This window comes from Phyllostomus discolor, unplaced genomic scaffold (genome assembly GCF_004126475.2).
Source record: "Phyllostomus discolor isolate MPI-MPIP mPhyDis1 unplaced genomic scaffold, mPhyDis1.pri.v3 mPhyDis1_scaffold_7, whole genome shotgun sequence".
Taxonomy (NCBI): Eukaryota; Metazoa; Chordata; class Mammalia; order Chiroptera; family Phyllostomidae; genus Phyllostomus; species Phyllostomus discolor.
The window spans coordinates 1-23,504 of NW_023397546.1; the positions used below are offsets into that span (position 1 = coordinate 1).

The window sequence follows — 23,504 nt, forward strand, 5'->3', positions numbered from 1 at the left end:
CAGCACCGTGTTGCTGCTTTCCTTCATGTCATCTTCCCTGTATTTGGGTCTGGCCCAGAACAGTGACTGTGCCACGGCAGCATAAGCCCTATTTCAGGACAGTTTTATTTTTTACTGTGATTCCTCCCTTGTTAGAAATTAATCACTGTTTCTCCAAGGCACAAAAAATAGTCTTTCAATGTCTTTGCTTTTTTTCAGCAGACATTAGTATATTTTTATGCATATAATTTTGGCTAAACTTTCCCTATGACCTGGTGTCGGGAAGGTTTGCCTGCAGAGCACCCCTGTCCACTGCGGATGAGAATAAGTCTGCCAAGACATGATCTGCTTGGGGAGGAAAGGTGGCTGATCTCTGAAGGAGAAGGAGCAGGAGCCAGTTCCTCAATGGGCTTTTATTGGGTTTAATTGCACAGAAATACAGGGCCTCTATGTAATGCTCATCAGTCATTGTCAGGCAGTAATAATCAAACAATAGATAACATTCAAAGAAATATGTGAGCTTATTTTGAGTCAGGGTCAAATAGCTACAGGGCCATAACTTTGGGGAAACTCCTTCTATGTTTGGACCCTTATTTCAATTGAGGGTATTAGCAAAGTAGGTTTCATGGGATTTTATGCATTCCTTCTCAGGCCTGATCTCCCCAGAAAACCCAGGCTTTCCAACACAGAGTGCCACTCACCTCAGGCATTGCTTCCAGCTTAAGTGGGTCAGAGGAAGTAAGCCAAGAGACTGGGAGACTTCTTGAAGACAGAATGAGGACACAGGCTATGTGAAAGGCAAGGGGTGAGGGTCCATCACCCCCTTTTTTACAGGCCCACAAGTCCTTCCCTGAGGACCCCTTCCTGACCATGCCTGTCTAAATCTTACGTCCTTTGAGGAATCTGACCCGTCATTGTCTACACAGTCATTGGCCTGGGGCCAAGCAGGGTGAAGTAAAAGAGGGCAGAGAGAGCCCCCGTGCCAGGGAGATAAGCTTTGTGTCCTTAATGGTCCCAAAGAGACAAAAGCTTGTAGGACATAAACTTATGGTCCCAAGGTCCCTTAATCAACCTTAGCCACATGGGATTGCAGCTTCTGAAATCAGGCAGGGCGGTTCCCCACAACCTGGTATCTTCACTATGTTATACATTGAATAAGTAATTAACACTGGTCCCATGTATATTTCAATGAGTGCTGGATATTAATTGTTTTAGTCAGTCTCAGTTTGATCCCATTCACCTTGGCCTTTTCCTAACCTTGTCTTGGCAGGACCAGCCCCACAGTGCCACCTGCTGGCCTCTGATCCAGGGCCCACCAGCCCCTGGACTACACCCCGCACTTCTGGAGGGCATCCTGATTTGGCCCTGGGACCTTCGGGATGTCACTACCAGGAACAGGGAATGAGTGGGTTTCTCCATGGGGCTGGGACTAAGACATTATTGTCTCTAGATAACCGATCACTTCCAGGTGCCTACATGCATGAGGCATTCACTGTGTTTGTGTCGCCAGATACTTCAGGTTTTCTTGACATGTCCTCTTGCTTCTTCTGCTTGTGTGATGGCATTTCACATATAGAAACATTTAATCCAAGTTTGAGGCTCAAAACCTTCACCGCACTCTGCTGGTTCACACTGACAGAAAGTCTATGGGATCTACACTTATTTGATGGCATTGTGTTGCTGGTGTGTGCTGGAGACACTGCTGTTCGATTCCCACCCCCGCTGCCCAGGTACTGGCGGGCTGCGTCCCTCTCGGTCTCTGTACTCAATGCTGTCAGAGAGGACGTGTCCTCCTGCTCTCCTCTCCGGCCTGTCATGTCCCTTCAGTGCTATTCTGATACTTTATTCTTTCCTCCTTTGTCTATATTTTATATTTGTGATGCTTTCCCCTTTAATCTTTTTCAGTCTAATCTTAAAATTATGTGCATTCTAAAGACTGAAAACGACACCTTTACTATAAGCATCTCTTTTGTGTATACTGTTTCTCCTTTTCAATGTAACGGCCTCATTCCACACCGAGTCATAATCAACTTGTGTGAAAATGCCTCCAGTGTTGACCTGGAAGAAAAACCAGAGCTTTCTGGAAATGTCCTTGTGTTTTTCATACTTGATGGAGCTGAGGGTTGCCTCATAGGCTCTAGATGCCAAGAAACTGATATATTTTTTAAAGCCTTTAAATAATTAAGATTTTTGTTATTAAACTGGTGCTGGTAAAGGTTAAGAGCCTGACAGTCAGGCCCTTAAAGGGACAGGGCTCCCGCCTGTTCCTGGGAATCTGGAAGTTCCTCAACGAATCCAGGAGTCGTTTCTCCTGAGATTTCTCAGGAGAAAGGGAACACTCTGCTGTGTGCAAATGTCAGACCTCAAGGAATCATCAGCACATCCGGGGCCAGGCTCAGGGGACCTGAAGCTCCTCCCTGAGCAGCTGTGCAGGGACCACAGCAAAGTCCCACAGCGCCCCCTGGTGTTGGCAGGACACACATCCAAGTTCCCTGAAGGCCTTGGAGCCCAGCTGGTGCCTGCAGCTCAGCAGGTCACTGACTGCATCCCCATGTCTATGACAGGACTCCCCAATACTGTGATTCTGATCCACTGTGTATGGTCACAGCACAGTCTCTCACTCCATAATGGAGGCCCCACCTGTGCCTCATTCCTGACTGTGAGACACACATGCCTCTCAAATTCCGATGACGCTGTTCTTCTCAATGCTCTGCACACAGTATGTCCACAGTCCCCACACCTCCCTGTCCCACTCCCGGTGGCCACAAGCAAGTTCCCATCTATACTCTCCAGAGGCACGCAGGTTCCCCTGACTGCTGCTAGAGTTTGTCCTCACTTTATTGTGTTTTTTGCATAATTATCAGTTGTACTTCACACATACACATGTGGTGAGGCCACTCTCTGATGATAAATCTCTTCTACATACCCTCTCTACAGTAATTAAGGGAAAATCTTTGGTATCTCATTCAAGGTTTTGGTGCCGGTTCGCATTGGGTCCCATATCCTCCCTCCCATTGCCCGTCTGCAGCCTGTGAACGAGCACACGTGGACCCTGGGGGCTAAACAGAAACTGACATCTGGACCCTTTGGGGTTAAATACTAGTCCAACACCCTCTCCCATTTCCTAGCATTGTTGTTACGAGAGACACTAGCAACCCTTCACCCTACTGCACATCCAGAAACAGTGTCAGCTTAGACCTACTGGGGGATAACTCTTGGCCACTGGGGAAGGCAGGAGCAGTTCTGAAAGAGCTCACGGCAGGACACCCCTGCATCCACTGGTGTCGTCGCTGGCTCTGTTTGGAGCCTCCAACCTCTGCCGAAAGTCCCAGTAAGACGTCCTCAGGAACACCATTTAGCCTGTTTTCCTGAGGGAGGTGGGATTTCGAGATGCCTTGCCTGTGAAGAACCACAGGCTCAGCTACTAGAGCTGGACACTGGCTATAAGGATGCTCACTGTCCTCTTCTTCCACCTCCCATTCTGGATGCCCCGCCCCTTCACTGAGCACCTGGTCCAGATCTTTACCTGGCAGGGGTAGCAGACATCACTTTCGTATGCCCATGTGTTCCAAACCCATGTCCTTCTCAAGATGTGGGCTATGTTTTTATTATGTTTCTATTATGTTTCACTCTAAGATTTCTCTTCATAAATCCTAGCTCTATAGTATCACTGATGTTAACCTGAAAACTAAAAGCCAATGTGACAGGCTACAAGCATTTATTTGGGATGAAAAATCATTGCAAGCCTGGGGCATAGTTTCATGCAGAAAGCCACATTGTGTCCAATTATGCAGTGAAGGCAGTGGGTTTCATGAGATATGGGAGGAATTAATGTCATGGATAGAAGAGAAGTATTTCTATTGGTAATAATGACCCAACAAAGAAATTTCTACAGTGAAAATAAGCAAAGTTATTCTTTAGCTGCACACCGTGGGTCCAGTTCTAAGGAACGTCTTGAATGGTGAGCCGTGTACTCAGGCTGTCTGCTCCCCCGTCAGCTGTGCAAACAGCTGTCTGGAGCAGGCAGTTGCTTTGACCCAGAACAAAGGTCAGGCGTTCCTGCCCTCAAGCACCACAGAGGCTGGAGAAGGAAGACGAACAAGGAGCCTCCTCTGGGACGGGGGCTCCAGCTCCATTTCCCAGGGGCTCTGCCTCTTCTGCTTCTTTGTACCAGATTGTGAAGTTGTCTTGGGTGTTAAATGCCGGCCAAGCCACCCTCAGACCTGACTGTGTGTTTGTGTGTGTGTGTGTGTGTGTGTGTGTGTGTGTGTGTGTGCCCTAGTGGGAATGACCTTTCCTTTGCTGTCCTGCGCATTCCCTGTGAAATTGTGGGTGACATTGGCTCCTATTTTAAAGAGGACTTTGTCTTCACAAAATGGTGGGTTAAATCCTGTCATGGCTTAGAAATGTGGATCCGATTGCACCCCCTGGGACCGTAGAGAATAACCCTCCTGAGTCGCCACCTGTGAGACCAGCCTCTATGAGCACTAGACGGGGGATGGCAGAATCAGAGGGTGCACTGAGCCCTGGGTTTTTGTCTCACTTCCCCCCTACATGTGTCACTGTGGTGATGGCCACTGTACCACAGAACACAGTAGTACTCGGCCTCGTCCTCAGGCTGGGCCCCAGACAGGGTCAGGGCAGCTTTGCCCCCGAGGAGGGAACCTGAGAACCGGGCAGGGGTCCAGGAGTGTTTACTGTTTGTATGATAGATCAGTGTCACGGGGACTTGGCCAGACTTCTGCTGGATCCAGTATGGATAGTTACTGCTGGTGACAGCTCCACTGCTCGAGGCACAGGTGAGAGTGACTGTCCCTCCTGGGGACACAGTCAGGGAGGGCTCCTGAGTCACCACAGCCTGAGACCTGGACCCTGAAATGAAAACAGACACATGTCAGGAATGAAGAATAAAGGCAGAGGGACCCCCTCAAAGGGCAGTCTCTAAAGCATCCCCGGACCTGGGCAGAGGGTGAGGAGGGGGAGCAGGAGGACAGGAGTCCAGGCCATGGTGGACACTTTCCAAAGTCCCTGGCCTCAGGCTGGCACTGCTCTCTGGGTGTCCCTTTATCTCCTCCTCAGCTCCCTGGGGGAGGGGTGTGTTTGGTGGGTCATTATGCAAATATGATCACACAACACCATCGAATTCTGGGTCCTCAGGAGAGTTTTTAGCTTTCCTGTGAGCAGAACACAGTGGTTGTATGAGCTTTCAGTCTGACCGTTGAGAGGAAGTCCCTGCTGTCGGTCAGGTCTAACTCAGGCCACGCAAGTGGGCAAAGGACCCTTTCTAATGGACCCATTTGATTGGGTTTCAGCCATGCACCTCTGAGAAGACCCACAGCGCCCCCTGGTGATGTTCTTTGGGGAACATTCAGGGAGGTGGGGACTGCAGAAAGATGGTGCCCTTTTTGAATGGATAAATAAACAAACAAATAAATGAAAGCAGTTCACCTATTCCTGATTTCTTGCACAGTTTTCTTTTTTAATTTTACATTTTGTGTTTTCAGTTCTATAATTCCCACTTGATTTGTTCTCGTGACCTGTATTTAAATTCTGAGTTTTCTCCTTTTCCATTTGTACCAAGAACGCTCACTGTTGCCCTTCAGAGGGATTTCAGGGTCACTGCCAGACTGATGTCTGTCACTGTGTCTCCTCGTCACAGTCCTCTCAGTGTCTGTGTCAGGTCACTCTCATTTCTCCTCAAGCTTTTATTTCCTGCTTCTTGAAAAATCAGGTGGGGTTTTACTGGATCCAGGACTTTGGGGGGTCACAGGAGGAGCCCCTGAGTCCCGTCTCCTCTGTCTTCCCTCAGGCCCCCCTCCTGGGGAGCTGCAGCACAGAAGGTCAGGGGGTGGGTGTTCAGCTCCCACTGGCCCCACAGGGTGGAGCCCTGATTCCACTGCTGTGTGCTCTGACGCCTTCCTGGGGACAGTGAGGCAGTGACTGTCACCTGCTGGTTCCCTTCAAGCAGGGTGACAGACACACCCACTGCTGGTCCCTGCTGACCTCAGGGAGAGAAGCACAGGGCTGAGGGGAGTTTCTGTGCTCAGTGGGGTGGGCACTCACTCCCCACTGGACTCGTTGGCCCCCTAACACCAGGAAAGGGGGGGACACCTGCAGTGGTACCTCCTCTCCCTTCACCTTGCCCTGTACCCCCTTATTCAGTGCTGTTAATGCAGGTGGGGATCAAGGCTGTGCTCTTCATGGTCCCCACAGTCTCCATCAGGGGGCACAGGGGAGCACACTAGCTCTGCCTTGTGCCACTTCATTCAGTCTCTTTACTGAGTGATGAAGTTCAAATTCAGTCCACCCCTGAGTGGCTGGCATCATGGGTGAGCATTTTTGTCTGGTTAGAGTAACAGGAAAACATGGTTTCGCAACGTTTGTTGGGGAATGTTTCTTTCTCCTCTGTCTTCTTTCAAACTGTGTGTTCGCTATTATTTCCCATTTAAATGTTTACTAAAATTTTTTTAAAGTCTACCTGTGCCCAGATTTGTGTTTTTGAACTTTGAAATAAGAACGATAAAGAACTGAAAGAGCTTTCACGGCAAACAGGAAAGTAGACAGACGCATCTCTCATTCTGTCAGACATCACAGCAGACACACAGGGCACGGCATCACTCGCTTGTGATTCTACATCCAGTGTCGAGATGACTGCAGATCCAAAATGAACTGCACATTGTTTATAGATCAATTAGTCCAGGGATTTTGATTAAGGTGATGTAATCTGAAATACGAAAAGGCAAACGTGTTCAAATCTAATTTGCAATAACGAGTGAATCGTTTCTCCAGTGTGGCCATGACAGACGACATAGTGTTTCCTAACACTCTGAGGTCTCTGGGTCCCTGCCTGGGAGCCGAGGCCCCAGGGCAGCCAGATCACAGGTGTGGGAACCCTGTTTTTGTTGTCATGCCACTGGAATCTCCAAAACTGGGTCCACAGTGATCCTGTTTGCATTAGGAAACCACGTAGCAAATGGAACATTTATGTTGCACCCATACAGACAGACAGGGGTGGGGCCGTGAGGTCGGTGAGTTCACAGCGCAAGTGATAACAGAAGCCAAAACCTGAACAAGTGTTGGTCACAATCAGGGACAGGACAGTGACGGGTCACCAGAGAGGGGAGGGCAAATGTTCACTTCACGTCCATGTGGCATGGGAGCTCTTTGTGGCCGGGGGGTTATGAAGTCCTGTGACTGTGCTAATCAGCCTCCTCATCAGGCTGGTCCTCACAGGTGGTCAAAGAGGCTGTGAGCACCAAGTAGGAGCTGGTGAAGAGGGATGACTCTCAGGGACCTTGTCCCAGGGGCCAAAGTAGAGTAGCTGATCTGACTTGAGATTTTGGGACCATTACCATGGCAACGCTCAGTGAGTTTGCTGACATATGTTCAGGAGAAGGTCACATCAGATCTGGACTCAACAAGAGCTTTATGGGGGCTGGAAGGGTGTGACTCAGGAACAGAGTGGGGAGCACCCGCTCCTGCTGCCCCAGAGCCCAGCCCCCACTCTGGACTGTTGACACAGTCCAGTGGGGTACAAGAGGACAGGGGGACATAGCCAATGTCTGTGGGCTCAGGAAACCCCACTAATAGGTGTCCCCATGGTCCTGAGTGGTGGCAGCTGTGAGAACAGCTCATCCATGGACCCACTTCACCCCCATGCCTGGAGCAGGCTCAGCATTTCCCCGGCACTAGCAGAGCATTCTGACCCTATTGTGACCCAAACAGATATCTCTGGGCCACAAGCCACTAGTGGCCCCTTGGATAACCCTCTTGCAAGATTCAGCTGGAGGCTTAGGGACTCAGAAAAGGCTCCAGGCCAGCTCTGTGCATGGAATTCCTACTGGGCCTGAGTCTGTGCCAAGCATCTCACCTCCTAGCACCTCGTCAGTGCCACACAATGCTTTGCAGCCAGCCTTGCACTCAGGAGTCTGGGAGGAAGGACAAGGTCAGTGCTCTGCCCTCCAGGACAGCAGAGTCCCTGCTGTGGTGGACAGTACCCCACTGGGAGGGTTCCCAGGATCTGGGAAAAAAGTGCTCTCTCCTTATTTCAAGAGAGAAACATCAGTGTCAAATGCTCTGTTTATATTACATTTGGGAAACAGGTAACACTTCAGTGACATCATGAATAGTTTATTCTGTGTTGGTTCTGTTTTCCTGAGACTTCAGAAACATGGACTAAAGAATACAGACTAGACCCACTGTAACCCTGGAGACACTTTCAAGTAAGTTTGCAAATAGAGGAGTTGTTTTTAAATGTTCATTTGCTTGAACCAAAACTCTGCTAGGCTGAGGTTTTTGTCCTACTTCCCCATCTGTGTGTGTCACCGTGAGGAGCACTGCTGGACCCAGTCATACAGTAATAGTCGGCCTCGTCCTCAGGCTGCAGCCCAGAGATGGTCAGGAGCCCTGCATTGGCTGAGGCGTCTTTGGATCCAGAGAAGCGGCTGGGGACCCCGGAGCCCTGGTGCTTCTCTGAGTCTGATTTATAATCCAGGAGGTACCGGGGAGGGCTCCCTGGCTTCTGCTGGAACCAGAATATATAGTAGGAACCAACAACAAAGCCACTGCTCAGGGTGCAGGTGAGGGCAGCTATTGCTCCCGGAGACACAGAGAGGGACGGCGGCTGAGTCAGCACAGGCTGGGGGAAGGAACCTGCAGAAACACAGACACCCATTATGTCCTGGAGGAACAATGAGACAGAAGGACATTTTCAGCGTGTGGGGAGAGGGAGTCCAGGGAGGTGGGGTGTCAGGACATCCTGACCTGTGCAGTGAAGGAGGAAGATGAGGAGGGAGAGTGGGGTCCAGGCCATAGTGGGGATGCCCCAGTGCTCTGCTGAGCCTGACACCCAGCTGGTCACTCTTATCCCCTGAGACACAGTAGAAAGGGTTCTTTATGCAAATTCACTCCATCCTCTGGCCAATGAAACCCTCCCAAGGCCCTGTGTGCCCCCCAGTGTCCTGGTTCACACCTGGGAGGGGTGGGCCTGGGCTGGGCCTCACCTGAGGCTCCCCAGGGGCCCAGTGAGCACAGACACCAGTCACCACATGCCTAGTTTCCCAGCTGAGAGCCCACAAAGACCGCTCACCAGAAAACCTCAGAGCCCCCGCCGCCCTGACCGGGCCCATCACGCCCGTGACCAGGCAGCAGGTGACTGACTGAGGCCCTGTCCTCATGACCGCCTTGTCCTCCGCCCACTCCCTGCCCAGCTACAGAGCCAGGCCCCCCTCAGGGGCTGCCTGCTTCCTCCTTCCAGTCTGTTTTCTGTTCGGGCCCCTTCACCTAGAATCACCCAGACTTCACCCCACTTTATAAGGAAACTCCGGGCAATGGCGCCTCCTGCATGAGCTGCACGTGATACAGACACACAGGAGCTGAGAACACGGACAGTTCGGCCATGTGGCCACCGCCCAGGCTGCTCACGAAGGCAGGTTTGTCACCTGCCGCGGGGCCCTCACTACTCGGCTCTCGGGACTCACAGAGCAGGTACGGGGAGGTCTGTGGTGAGTGTCCTTCTGTGCTTGCTCGTGTTCTCCAAGTGACGTGGGCCCTCTCCCAGGTTGACAGCGCTCTGTTTTGGGGGCTTTATGAATAGAGCCCGGGTTTCTTCTTTCATCAGACACTTGATTCTCCTCGTCCAGACTTCTCCTCGGTTTCTAACTACCTTTGCCTTCCCTTCCTACTTGATACCAATCCGGTCACTTTAATGATTTTTAAACATGTATGTAGATATTTTTGGAGAAGGGAGCTTTCATCCCCACTGCAGACCCGCCGATTCAGAATCCGCGCTGCCCAGGCCCCAGAAGCTCCCTGTGCAGAGTGAAGTCGGGGGGGCTCTGGCCTCCCACACACGAAGGCCCCGCAGGGCTTGTGCTGGGCAGCGCTTCCCCTCCTCGGTCTCTCCTCTCCCCGGGCTCAGCCAGCAAACTCTCGTCCTGCTTCCCCTGCCAGCGCCTCGCACCCAGACAGACTTCCCCAGGCTTCCCCCTGAGAGTGGGAGGCGTCGCCCCTTACCTCACAGAACACAGACCGATGACGGAGGGTGCTGATAACGCCACGATGGTCTCCACATAAGGACACTAGCAAACAGTGGGACCGATACAATGGCCACAATTTGCATTACTTCCTACGATCAAAATAATAGTAGCAATTGTTATATGTTTGTGTAGGTGTGAGACAGGAGAAGTTAAGCTTCAATGAAAGAGTAATTGATGAAAGGTAAAGATGTGAGCACAAATTTGATGATCGTTTGGGAAAATTGCGAATGGAGGTTCTGTAACGTGTGCACGCTGGGGAACACGGTGAAGGTAATTGTTCGATGCTCTGGTTTCCTGGAGATGCCACGAAAATGGGCCACTGCTCAGTGGCTCACATTCACAGGAACATGCTGTCTCATGCCCCTGGAAGCTAGAAGTCTGCATCCTGGATGGCAGGCACCTGTCCCTCTGACACCTGCAGGGGACCCTTCCACGAGCCTCCACAGCTAACGGAGGTTTTCCTGACGTGTCCAGGGTTCCTCAGCCTGCAGCTGCACAGCTCCAGCCCCTGCCTGCGCCTTCACACGGCAATCTCCTTCGCTGTCCCTGTCATCACTGTGGTCTTCCATGGACACCAGTCATGCCCGACTAGGAGGCCACCCTACCTCACATGGCCTCATAGTAACTAATTACACCTGCAAGATGATATTTTTAAATAACAACACCCTTTGAAGTAATGGGGGTTGTGATTTCCAGATCTTCGAGTACCCAATTTAATGGCCCACTTTTGGGAAGAATAATGCTTCCCCAAACCTTATATTTTAAATGCAATACATACACTGCAATAAAATATTTCCTGAAAAGCAAACTTTGCTAGTAAGCAAAAGGACGGTTTCCCCTGATTCCTGGGGGAACACCGCTGGACAGGGCCCTTCTGCAGGAAATGTGTTGGGCTCCAGCCCTTCGTTCTAACTGAGCAGTTACAGCTCCTCCTGGACTGCGCCATAGATGGATTCCACTTTCCGGGGCATGTTTGACAGGTTCCACACCCCCGGGCCCCAGCAGTGGTCTCTGGCGTGGGTGAGGTGGGCGAGGAACAGGGCACAGGGTGAGGGAAGCACCAGGAGGACAGGAGTCCAAGTCATGGTGGACACTGTCCAAGGTCCCCTGGCCTCAGGCTGGGGCTGCTCTATGGGTATCCCTTTATCTCCTCCTCAGCTCCCTGGGTGAGGGGTGTGTCCTCCATTGGTGGGACGTCATGCAAATATGAGCTCACAGCACCATCCTATTCACAATCCTCAGTCCGGTTTGAACCCTCATTCTCAGGAGGAATCTGTGAGCTCTGAGTCTGTCCCTTGAGAGGAAGCACCTGCTGTCCCCGCTAACTCACACAAGTGACCATGGGTCAGGGCCATTCAACTAGAACCATTGAGTTTGTTTCAGGCCTTGAAGCTCTGAGAAGACCCACAGCGCCCCCTGCTGACGTCCTCTAGCTTACTCATGGTGGTGGGAACTACAGAAGGAATTATCAATATAGGCCCTTCTTTTCTGTCAAAAAGTAAAATAAATAAGTAAATAAGTAAGTAAACAAACAAATACACAAAGTATTACCTGATCTTGATTCCCTGTAGATAATTTTCTCTTTTTATTTCAACTATTGTTCTATCAGTTCCACAGTCCCCATTTGTTTTGTTTTCGTGACTTCCGTTTCGATTCCGAGTTTCTCTCATTTCCTAATGCTCATAGTTTCCCATCAAATGTACCTGACGATGCCGCCTGAACACGTCTGTCATTACCGTCGTCCGTCTCATGTCTGTGTTACTGTCAGCGGCGCGTCTTTTCTCTGAGTCTGTGTGAGACGCCAGGTGCTTTTTTCTGAGTTCTGGACATTTTGGAAAACACATTAGGGTCCTCTGGGTCCCATCTACTGTCTTTCACCCAGTGACCCCTGTTCGGAGCGGCACCAGGTCAGGGGGCACGTTCGGTTGCCACTGGCCCCAGCAAAGGTGGAGCCGACTGCAAGGCCAGCTGTGTGCTGCTCTCCCCTTCCTGGGCACAGTGAAGCAGAGACTGTCCCCAGCGGGTGCCCATCCAGTGGAGTGAGAGACAAGCCCGCGGCCAGATGCGTGAGCTCCTGGGCGGCAGCGGGGGTGGGCGCTCAGCTCCCCGCTGAGCCCTTTCCTGTCACCACACCAGGGACAGTCCAGGGCAACTCAGTCCCAACTCCCCTGCCTCCCACTTCTCACTTAGTGCTATTAATGCAGGATGGGCTCAAGGTTCATTTCTCAAGGGCCCACATAGTCACCATCAGGGGGCACACGGGTGCAACGTAGTGTTGGTCACAGTCAGGGACAGGGCAGTGTTGGGTCACCGGGGAGAGCTGGGCAGATGTTTCCCTCCTTTCCCCAGGTAACAGGAGCCCTGGTGGCATTAGGTTGTACTGAGTCCTGTGACAGTGATAATCAGACTGCTGATTGGGCTGGAGCCCAGAGGTGGGCAAGGAGGTCGTGAGCACCACCAAGGAGCCAGAGAAGATGCTGAGCCCCTAGGGTCACTGACCTCTGTCCTAGGTCACAAGGTCAGAGACCTGCCAGGAAGCCCTGAGGACCAGTAGGTTCACTGCTCCCTGTGCAGGAGAAGGGATGGTGGATCTGGGCTCACAAGAGTTTCCCAGGGGCAGTGAGCCAGGCACACCCTGGGGACGTCCTGCTCCTGCTGGCCCACAGCCTGGCCCACACCCTGGAGTGCTGGAAAGTTCCAATCACATCTGAGAGGAGAGGGGACAGTCAGGGCCTGTGGGCTCAGGAAAACCACTCACAAACGTTCCCATGGTTCTGTGTGGTGGCAGCTGTGAGAGCACCTCATCCACGGACCCACTTCTCCCACGTGCTCTGCAGAAGGCTCAGCATTTCCCCAGCTGCTGTGGGGCCTCCCCCACCACCTTGGGACACAGAAAAACAGATTTTCTCTTCCCAGGCCCTACCTTTGCCCATTAACCACCCCATCCTCGACTTCACAACTGAACTCAGGGCCCCAGCAGGGCTCACAGGTGAGCCTGCCCCTGGAATTCCTCCTGCACCTGAGTCTTCACCCAGCATCTCACGTCTGAGTTTCCAGGCCCTGAGACACATTGGCCCTCAGCCTGCCCGGAGCTCAGGGCAGGGTGGGAAGGTGACAGTCTCTGCTCTGAGCCCTCCCGGTGCAGATCCGTGTGGTGAGGGACTGGCCCCTGCTGGGATGGTCCTGGGCTGTGACCAAGGAGAAAGGCAGGGAGGGCTGCTCCCTTACTTCAAGGGACAAGGAAGATCCTCAGACTCTGGTTGTATTGCACACGGATGGAGGGCAACACTTCTGTGAAAATGAATAATTTGTTTTTGTTCACTTTTGTGTTTCTGAGACTTAAGGAATACAGAATAGAATATTGAGAGTATCCTCACAATGAAACAAAGGTACTTCCAAGTAGACTTCGCATGTACACAGGTTACTTTATAACATTGAATTGTCATGAACCAAAACTGTGTTAGGCTGAGGTTTTTGTCCCACTTCCCCATCTGTGTGAGTCACTGTGGTGAGCATCACTGTGCCAAATCTCACAGTAATAGTCGGCCTCGTCCTCAGGCTGCAGCCCTGAGATGGTCAGGAGCCCTGCATTGGCCGAGGCGTCTTTGGATCCAGAGAAGCGGCTGGGGACCCCGGAGCCCTGATGCTTGTTTGAGTCTGAGTAGTAGTACAGCAGATACCGGGGAGGGCTCCCTGGCTTCTGCTGGTACCAGTACATAGTTTTACCACCAACACTTATGTCACTGCTGAGGGTGCAGGTGAGTCTGGCTGTTGCTCCCGGAGATGCAGAGAGGGAGGGCGGCTGAGTCAGCACAGCCTGGGAGAGGGAACCTGCAGACACACAGACACAGACACATGGTAGTGAACAGAAGGGTCAGGGTGCAGTCTTTCTGGGTTGGTCTCCGAGGCCCGTCCCTACCTGCGCAGTGAGAGAGGATCGCGAGGAGCAGAGGGGTCCAGGCCATGGTGAGCATAGACTGTTCTCAGGCCACAGAGCTGGGGCTGGGCTGCCCAGGCCTCTCTTATCCCCTCCCTGCTCACAGACGAGGGGCTGCTCATGCAAATGTGTCCCCACCCAGAGCTTGTCCCCGAAGGGGCACTGACAGGTCTGTGGCCCTTGCCCGCACAGCCAGCCTGTTCTGCTGGTTTCCCCTGTGGGTGGGTCTGGGGGAAGCCTCTGCTGGAACCACACACAGGCCCACATGCAGGGGACTCAGGCACTCCCAGAGAGGACACACCTGCCCAGTCCTCCCAGGAAGCAAAGGGCCAGCCCTGCTGCCCCCTGTAAGAGCAGACCAGGCACAGTCTCACAGCGACCCCTGCTGGTCGCTTTAAGCCACTCCAACACCTCACCTTTCCCTGCTTACTTGACTTCCCTCTTTCCAACACAGGAGGGTCACCCCTGCAGGGACCACACTGGGGCACTTCTGGTGTGAGCATCACTGATTCAGGCCTCCTCCATGGGCGGTGGTCCAGCGGAAGTACCACAGAATCCTGCCGAGGAGAGCGTGGGGACCACTGCGGAGCAGAGGCCACAGGGCCTGGATCTGAGAGCGAAGTGGACCTGTCCCCGTGGAGGGCCCTGAGGAGGGAACTTGCTCTGGGTGCTGAGTGTGACCAGCCGCTCACTGAGGGGACAGAGCCCTTCACAGAGGAGGACGTAGAAGGAGCAGGACGCTGACCCTTGCAGAGCAGGGTGGGGAGGAGTCTGCACACCCATGGGGCTCATCTGTATGGAGCAACTAAACAATAAGGGCTGTGGGGAGGGGGCAGGACCTGGGCGTCCTTGGGAACCACGTGGGACCCGCCTGCAACTTTGGCCCACGTGCTGGGACATTTTTACCGCCCTTTAACCTGTCCTCAGAGCTGCATTCATTCAATCATGCTCATACCTTAGGGATTTGCTCTGTGGGAAGTCCTAGGGCAGACCTTGGGACAGAGACCAGCAAGGGCACATTTGGGGGGGGGGGGCCTGGCAGGAGATGGCAGCAGAAGGAACAAGCACAGGGTGGGTGGGCTGCTGTCCTGAATGGGACTCGGAGAGGGGAACGACGTGACCCCATGGTGTGGGTTAAAACTCAGATGTGTTAGAGAAAAGGTAACACGGTTCTTACGGTCACAGGTAGTCATGTTCTTACAGTCCCTTGTCACTCTACCCCATGACATCTGTCCTTTCCCTGGCTGGCCAGGGGCTGTTGGACCAGACAACCTTTTATTCAGTGAATCCTCACAGGCACCCTCGCAGATGAGCAAACATCCTAACTCTGCCCGCTGCAGGGTCCCAGGCTGACAGTGCTTGTCATAAGAGCGACTTCTGACGCCCTACAGACCCCAATACTGTGCTCCATCATTATAGCCACCGACTGCGGCAGGTCTGACGTTCCTAGGAGACACGTATTCTCAGGAGGAGGAAGGAAGGTCCGCATGTTCTGACTATGCAGCCCCCCTGCCTGTGTCTGTGACGTGGAGGCAGACGCTGTGCAGGGACTCGGTGCGTCTCAGGATGAGCAATAAACACACAAACAGCTTCTCTGTGCAAGTGAAACTGGAAAAGGCAGCAGACCTCCTGCTGCCGGTCACTACCAAACCCAGTAACCAGAGTCAGAGATTGAATATTTATGGGCGCTTTATTCAGATGGCCAGCGACCTGAGAAGAGGGCGGGTTCCCACCCTGAAAGACCCTTCTCACGTTTTCCTTCCAGGCCAACGTTTTTATAGCAGGGAATAAACAAGGTGTGGTGAGGGGTTTTGAAATTCAAGGAGAATTAGGTGAAAGAAACTGCAACATTCTTATCCTGGGCAGTTAGCTGTCCCCTGGGACGGGTGGTCCTCTGTCTCTCCCTGGAACTCAGTGTCCCGCATGCCTCCCCTTGTCCCCAGGCGGTGGTCCTCAGCAGTGCCCCAGGAGGTCGGCAGTTTCTCCCAGGGGCCAGGATGGGCCTTCTCTGTAGTTTCTGAAACAAAAGCTTTAACATATGCATTACTCACTAGCTTTATAACTATTTACCTTAAACTAACCTTTTCCAACTCTTGAGTCCCCTCTCACAAGTACTCAAAGGTGGATGGTTGCATCTTTTGAAAGAAGCAACAATTCTATTGTCATGTTACAGAGACTGGCTGTGGGTGGTGGAGAGTGGACAACACACCTGGGAGATGAGAGTAGGAAACACTTAGGACTTGAACTCAAGCTGGTCTACGAGGTTCACCATCCTCCCCAGACACAGAGCCCTGGGGAATGAAACTCCAGCAAGAACTTGTCCTTTTTCCTGGAAACTAACGTGGAGATGGAGTTCAGTCCTGCAGAGCGAGAGGGAGAGAGGAGGGGGTGCGGGAAGCAGCAGCGGAGCAGAGGAGGGGAGGGGCGGTGTGCGGGGCCCGGTCAGTGCGTGTCTGCAGGACCTGGGTCCCTTCGCCTGTGTGGGCTGCTCCAGGGACAGAGGGAACCGTGTGTCTATGACCCAAGTCAGTGTTGATGTATCACTGTGGACGTGTCATTAGCAACACAATATTGTCACTTTAAGGGGTAAGGTTTGCTGGTGAACATGACTTTCTTTCTTCTTTTGTCCTTTTTTCATCCTCACCTGAGGACGTGCTTATTGACTTCAGAGGGAGAGGGGTCGAGGGGGTGAGAGAGAGAAGTACCAATGGGAGAGAGAAACGATGGCCTGTTGCCTCCTGCACCTGCCCTGACCAGGGATTGAACCCACGACCTAGGAATCTGCCCTGACTGGGAGCACAAACCCCGACCCTTTATGAGACCGCACTCCAACCACCTGCACCACACCAGCCAAGGAAAACACTTTATAGTTGCAGACACAGGGTCAATTTCTTACCTTACTCCTACCCTGTGTGGGCTCCATCCCCTCTCACTGGTGTGAGAGCCTGGAATGCCTTGTGCTGGCTCCCTGACTAAGTCACTCATTCCTGTTCAAGAACGGGGCCTAGTGAGGAGCGCCCCCTGAAGGCACCTTGGCAGAAGTTTTCAATAAAAGATCCTCAGAGACAAGGTCTCTGGGCCCAGGGGTTTCTGTCTCACTTCCTCTTCATCTGAGCCACTGTGAGTAACTGAAGCTGCTCCCACTGCCATATTGTGTAGCACAATAATAGTCGGTCTCGTCCTCAGGCTGCAGCCCCGAGATGACCAAATGTGCAGCGTTGGCCGAGGTGTCTTTGGATCCGGAAACTCGACTGGGGACCCCAGGTCCCAGCTGCTTGTCTGAGTCTGAGTAGTAGTACAGGAAAAACCGGGGAGCGCTCCCTGGCTTCTGCTGGTACCAGTACATGTTTTTACCAGCAACACTGAGGTCTCTGCTCAGGATGCAGGTGAGTCTGGCTGTGGTTCCCAGAGATGCAGAGAGAGAGGGCGGCTGAGTCAGCACAGCCTGGGAGAGGGAACCTGCAGACACAGACACATGGTAGTGAACAGAAGGGTCAGGGTGCATTATCTCTGGGTTGGTCTCTGAGGCCCGTCCCTACCTGCACAGTGAGAGAGGATCGCAAGGAGCAGAGGGGTCCAGGCCATGGTGAGCACAGACCGTTCTCAGGCCACAGAGCTGGGGCTGGGCTGCCCAGGCCTCTCTTATCCCCTCCCTGCTCACAGACGAGGGGCTGCTCATGCAAATGTGTCCCCACTCAGAGCTTGTCACCCAGGGCACTGACAAGGTCTGGGGGCATTCTCCAGGGAGCCAGCCTGATGTGCTGGTTTCCCCTGTGGGTGGGGCTGGGGAAGCATCCAGGGTTGGCCAAGCCCCTCCGTGAGCCCTGGTGCTGGAGCTCAACTCACATCCCAGACAGAGGGAGATGGAGGTTGCCTTCACCCCTTGCAAGAGCCCTGGGAGGAAGCGTCTGGTGAGACCACACGAAGGTTAATGCTCAGGAGAATAGGCCAGACCCAAGAAAAGACACAGCTGCTGAGGTTATGTAGCATAGAGCCCGGCCTCCGGGCTCAGGTTCCTTTGTGTGATGTGTCCTCACTGGGCAGCTAGCTGTACAGGGACCACCGTGCAGTCCCACTCTGCCATCTGCTGGCCACAGGGCCCACTTGTGTCCTGGATCAAAACTGAGAGTCCCGCTGGTTTCTGTAGCTCAGCAGGCCACTGACTCTATTCACACATCCAGGGTCTCGTTCCCAGATACAGTGACTCTGAGACACTGTACTGGTTCCTGGTGCATCTCACTCCCAGGGGTCTCATCTTGGGAGGGGCAAACATGTACCTATATGACAAATTACTTTGGCTTCACCCCCAGTGAAGATGCAGCACAGGGCATGCACAGGGAGCTTCCTGTCCCACATGGCAGATGATGGACAGGTGATCCGGTTTGAAGGGCTCACAGGGGCTGCTCAGGGAAATGACCTAAGAAGGGGTTTTCCAGGAAAAAGCTCGGTGACATGTTCAAAGGACAGCAACGCAGCAAATATTTTAACTCATGGGATGCATGTACAGTTTTTATGCAGATCTGATTTAATTTAGTTGAAACTGGTAAAAGGTAATGGCCTTGGTGGGCTTCACAAGTCGCAGTGCAGAATGTAAAATGCCTCTTGGTTTTAGAAATTGACTCAATATTCTGAAGTTTGCAGTTTTCTCTTCATCTGTGTCACGTTTCTTGCCAAAATTTTGTCTACGGTGTCCTAAAAGTTGTTTACATTTCAAACAAAAGTTTCCTGTATTTTCTTACTCACCATGTCAGTTTAGTAACAGGCAGACATGAGGCTGTGCTGTGTGTGCAGATGGGCCGAGTGTCTGCGCAGTGGGATGCAGGGGGTCCCCCTTGCTCCCGTGCCCCGGGGGCAGCTCTGCTTTACTGTGTCAGCACTGCCCGGTCCCCACACTCCCAGACCCTCAGGCCTCTCAGTGAATGGTTACTTAGGACCAGGAAACCCTCTTCCCTAAGGCCCTCCCTGCTCCAGGCACCCGGAGGGATCTTTCCCCTTATGTCAGGCAGGTGCTCCCTGCTTAAAAAGATCATGAATTCTCTCACTGGTTTTTGAACAAAACACTGTCTGCTCTGAGAAGAATCCAAACAGTTTGGTCACTTCAGCAAGGACGGTCCTGCGCTGGCGGTGCCCAAGGACACAGAGCCTGCGGTCTCAGAGGCCATTTATCCCGGACTGGTACCGTGTGCAGATTTCATGGGGGTGTTGGCCCTGGAGGAGGTGGTTCCACTGCTTCAGTGATGCAGGGGCTGCACTGCAGTGAGCATTTTGTACATAATACTCACACCCCAGGCCTATGTCAAGATGGACCTTCTTCATTGAAGAGGAGTAGCTCAGGTGGAAGGATCCACCTACTTCTAGGGCAGAGCCTTCAGAGTAGAGGATTCAGCACTTGGCAGATGAGGCCCTGCTGCAAGCTGCATCCCAGAGGCAGGAAAAGGACAAGCAGGGATAGGGGAGGTGGTGACAGCAAGGTCACTGTGTTAGAGTACAGGATATCAAGTTCCGTCTCCCAAAGACCTACTCTCCCTAGAATTCGGTCAGCCCCTTCATGGGGGCGAGCACCAGACTAGAGGCTGCACCTCATGGGACCCGCTGCAGTCTCTGCAGCTTATGGGACTCTGGGCACTGATGGAGGACAAAGTCTTTATGTTTCTGTCCACACGGAGGCGGTTTCTTCATATTTTCCCTCTCAGTTTCCATCTATGAGGGTCAATGTCAGTATTATAGTTCATGTCCCAGATTGGTGTTTCCCAGGCTGGCCCTGATGCTGTCAATATGGTGGCTCTGGAGGGGGCAGGGGTGCTCCTTGGGGCCCCAGTGGAATCCCTGAGCCATAAAAGTTTATTGTAGGGCGTTGTGTGAGTGACACTGACCTTCAGGTTGACATGTACATGTGTGAAGAAAAAGCTCTCTTATTTGGGCTACAGTGAGATTCCATTGGTTTGTGGATTTTTAAAATCTTTTCTAACTTTCTTATTAAAATATTGGCAGACTGCTTACCAAATGATAAAGACAAAAAGAATCGAGCATGAGAAATAGAGTTCTCCCGTGTACAGAGAAAATGAAAGGACACATAAGGAACAGCGTCTCCCCATCGTAATAAACGCAAATGCAGACGAAGGAGACGTCACCACCAGCCGCTCCAGGTGGCACATCGGGTTCACGTCCACGCGGCAGATCAGAGCAACCACGGGCTCTGGAGAAGACATTGATAATGCAGAAAATTTAAATGAAATGAGGATAATATGATAATGAAAAATATTTTAAAAGGAGATACAATATGTATTTTCCTAGGAAGATAAAAAGACATTTCAATAATTGAGTAAAAAGTACACTTTCATTAGAAAATACACAACATATTATAATGGAAGTATTCCACTCAAAAAAAAGTAAAAGATAAAATTACTTTTGCAAACAACACTAAAAACGTTACAACTGAATCTTTCAAAAGTGTCTGCTACATGCACATTTTTCCAAACCTTGAAAAAGTGGAAGCTTTCCGGATTCCCACAAAGAGCAGGAGTAACAGTGACACCTGCACGGGACAGAACAAAGGCAGAAAAGGGTCAATTACAGATGATAACGTGACACATGATCCAAATGTTCTCACGTCAGTATTAACGCAGATCCAACAGCAGGCCAGTAAGTGGATGCACCAGCATCACATTTGATTCCCTCCAATGTCCAACTTACGTTTCAGTTGATCGACCCTCTCACAGAGCACATCATATTACTAGATCAGAGGATAAAATCAAAACAGCTCAATAGATTCAGAAGAAGCCTTTAACCAAAGTCTAAAATAAATTTCTCATGAAAGCACACACAGTGTAAACAGCAGGCACATTTACACTGCAGGAACTCACACTCCCTCCTCACACACACAACTGAGCCCCACAGTCAGCTCTCAGCTACTGAGGTAGGAGGGACACATTCCCACAAAGATCGGGAACTGGCCAATGTGACTTCACTTGCGTTGTCATTCAACATCACACAGGTGGTATTAACAATGCAGGTAAACAACAAGAAATCCATGCTTGGATCGGAGCACTGATGGGAACAGGCACATGGTCATTCCCCAGCCCAAAAGGTCACCCACAGCCCAAGGTGCTGCGGGGCGAGTGCAGCTGAGACACAGGCCTCTCCCTGGGAGCTACAGGGACAGGGGTTCGCAGTGAGGGCCAACAAGAGGGTGGCAGCTCTGAAACATCCAGGAAAAAAGTCAGTGGTCACTGACAGAGACGCAGGACGCTCAGTCAGAGTTTGGGTCTGAAGTGACCAGAGATGGTGCCCCCATTCCAGGGCCTGGGCTTCAGAGCAGAGCCACTCTGTGTCCCAGGCTGATGGGGAGCTGACTTCCTGTTCTGTCTGAGACCTGTGGTCCAAGAAGGGGCTGCCTGAGGTGCTGTGAGGACAGCGCAGGGATAGGGAGAGGCAAATCTTTTCCCCAGGGGCTTCCCTGGAAGAACCTGGCCCAGGGTGGCCGCACTAGAAGCAGAAGTGCAGGCCGGGTGTCCTGAGTGGAAGATGCCAGGATATGCCCTCAGGGCAGGTGAGAACGGGCTTCCCTGGTTTCAGGCCCCACAGGCCTGTAGCTCTGTGTGAGGACAGAGGACACTGTCACAGGGTGGCTGTGAGAGGCAGCCTTGTCCCCAGCTCTCAGGCCAGTGAGGGTCAGGGACCTTGAGGTACCAGACCTGACCCTGGGAATGGATCATGGGCCACAAAGGGTGGATTTGTCATGAGTGATGGGCAGGGTAGAGGCCAAGAGGGGCCACGTTGGTGACAGCCCACTCTGGGCCTTCCTGATATGTACTGAGGTGGACACAGACAGGTTCTGTGTCCCTGGTTCCCGCTGACCCATCCATCATGGGCTCTGTTCCCAGCACAGCCTCCCCCTGACACACAGGACCTTCCCCTCATTTGAGAAAACTGCACAATGTGTTGCTGCCACAGACAGGCCTCAGAGGCAGCGTTCAAAGGATAGGACACATGTTCCTGTCACAGTCCCCTGTGGTGGGTCTCAGACCTGAGTTCAGACCAAGCAAACTGAGAAAGCAGCTGTCTTCTCAGAGGAGTGGGGACTGCACCGGGGACCTGCACTGCAGGGGACAGCAGGTTTTTGTCTCACTTCCCCACAGCCCTGCAGCACTGTGGGAGCACTGAGACTCTTGTCCCATGATGAGCAGTAATAGTCGGCCTCATCCTCAGCCTGCAGCCCACTGATGGTCAGGGTGGCTGAGCTGCCAGACTTGGCGCCAGAGAAGCGGTTGGGGATCCCCGAGGGTCTACCGCTAGTATCATAGATGACGATTTTAGGGGGTTTTCCTGGGACCTGTTGGAGCCAGCTCACACTATAACCACCCCCAATGTTGGTGCTGCTTCCAGTGCAGGAGATGGTGACGGTCTGTCCTAGGTTCCCAGACACTGAGGGCGGCTGAGTCAGCACAGCCTGGGCCCAGGACCCTGGAGGAGGGAGACACACAGAGATGGTGATTCTGGGTCCAGAGACAGGAGCAGGAAGAAGACCCCCAGGTGTCCTCCCAAGGTCCCTCCCATGTCCCCTAATCCAGTCACCTGTGTAGTGAGCCAGGAGGGTAAGCAGGAGAGGGGACCAGGCCATGGTGGAGTCCATCCCTGAGTCCTGCCTTCTGTGGCCCCACAGGTGAAGCAGAGCTTCCCCCACACCTCTCCCTTCCCCTCTTCATACTCTGAGAGAGGGAGGGCCCACTCATGCAAATGAGAGCCCCCCCACCCCGATTTCTGATCCCTCCCTGGGCCCTCTGTCAGGCACCTGTGCCTGGGGATTTCAGGGGGGTTAGGGGTGAACCTGTGTGAGAACCAGGGTGTGGCAAGGTCACAGCTGTGTGACCTGAGCAGAGGACACCAGGCAGTGCCAAGTCACAGGTCCCAGCTCTGATTACCCCAGACCTTCAGGAACAGTCCCTGGGTGCCCTCTGGTGTCCAGACCTAGACACACCACTGTGTGACAAGCTGGCTGAGTCCCATCACACACAGATCCTGCCTCCCCACAGCCCTGTTCCTCGACCCGCTCCCTTAGGGGCAGTCCCAGTGCCCCCTTATGGGGGGGTCCCAGTCACTCCAGGACACTTTCATGTCCTACTCAGACTCCTCAGGGTAAGTTGGTCCACATGTCCCTCTGCTGGTCTGTGTGGTCAGCACCGCGCTGCTGCTTTCACTCAGGTTGTCTTTCCTGGAGCGGGGTTAGGCCCAGTACAATGACAGTCCCACATTGTTGTGAGCCCTATTTCAGGACAGTTTTATTTTTTACTGTGATTCCTCCCTTGTTAGAAATTAATCACAGTTTCTCCAAGGCACAAAAAGTAGTCTTTCAATGTCTTTCCTTTTTTCAGCAGACATTAGTATATTTTTATGCGTATAACTTTGGCCAAACTTTCTCTATGACCTGGTGTGGGGGAGGTTTGCCTGCAGAGCCCTCCCCTCCACTGTGGATGAGAATAATCTGCCAAGACATGATCTGCTTGGGGAGGAAAGGTGGATGATCTATGAAGGAGAAGGACCAGAAGCCAGTA

The 23,504-nt window shown here is 52.5% G+C and overlaps 3 gene segments (V, D, J or C); all 3 read right to left on the minus strand.

Annotated features, from left to right (window-relative positions):
- Positions 1-4,533: 4,533 nt before the first annotated feature.
- LOC114489326 lies at positions 4,534-5,080 on the minus strand (the record flags this gene model as incomplete). The annotated part of the segment is given in 2 exon segments: positions 4,534-4,851; positions 4,938-5,080. Coding segments are annotated over 2 exon segments (367 nt in total), but the record flags the coding sequence as incomplete, so codon positions are not given.
- An 8,396-nt stretch (positions 5,081-13,476) lies between these two features.
- Positions 13,477-13,996, minus strand: LOC114489321. The segment is given in 2 exon segments: positions 13,477-13,847; positions 13,936-13,996. Coding segments are annotated over 2 exon segments (426 nt in total).
- Positions 13,997-14,463: 467 nt separating this feature from the next.
- LOC118498661 lies at positions 14,464-22,646 on the minus strand. The segment is given in 5 exon segments: positions 14,464-14,644; positions 16,416-16,429; positions 16,776-16,789; positions 22,114-22,416; positions 22,528-22,646. Coding segments are annotated over 5 exon segments (570 nt in total).
- Between the last annotated feature and the right edge of the window lie 858 nt (positions 22,647-23,504).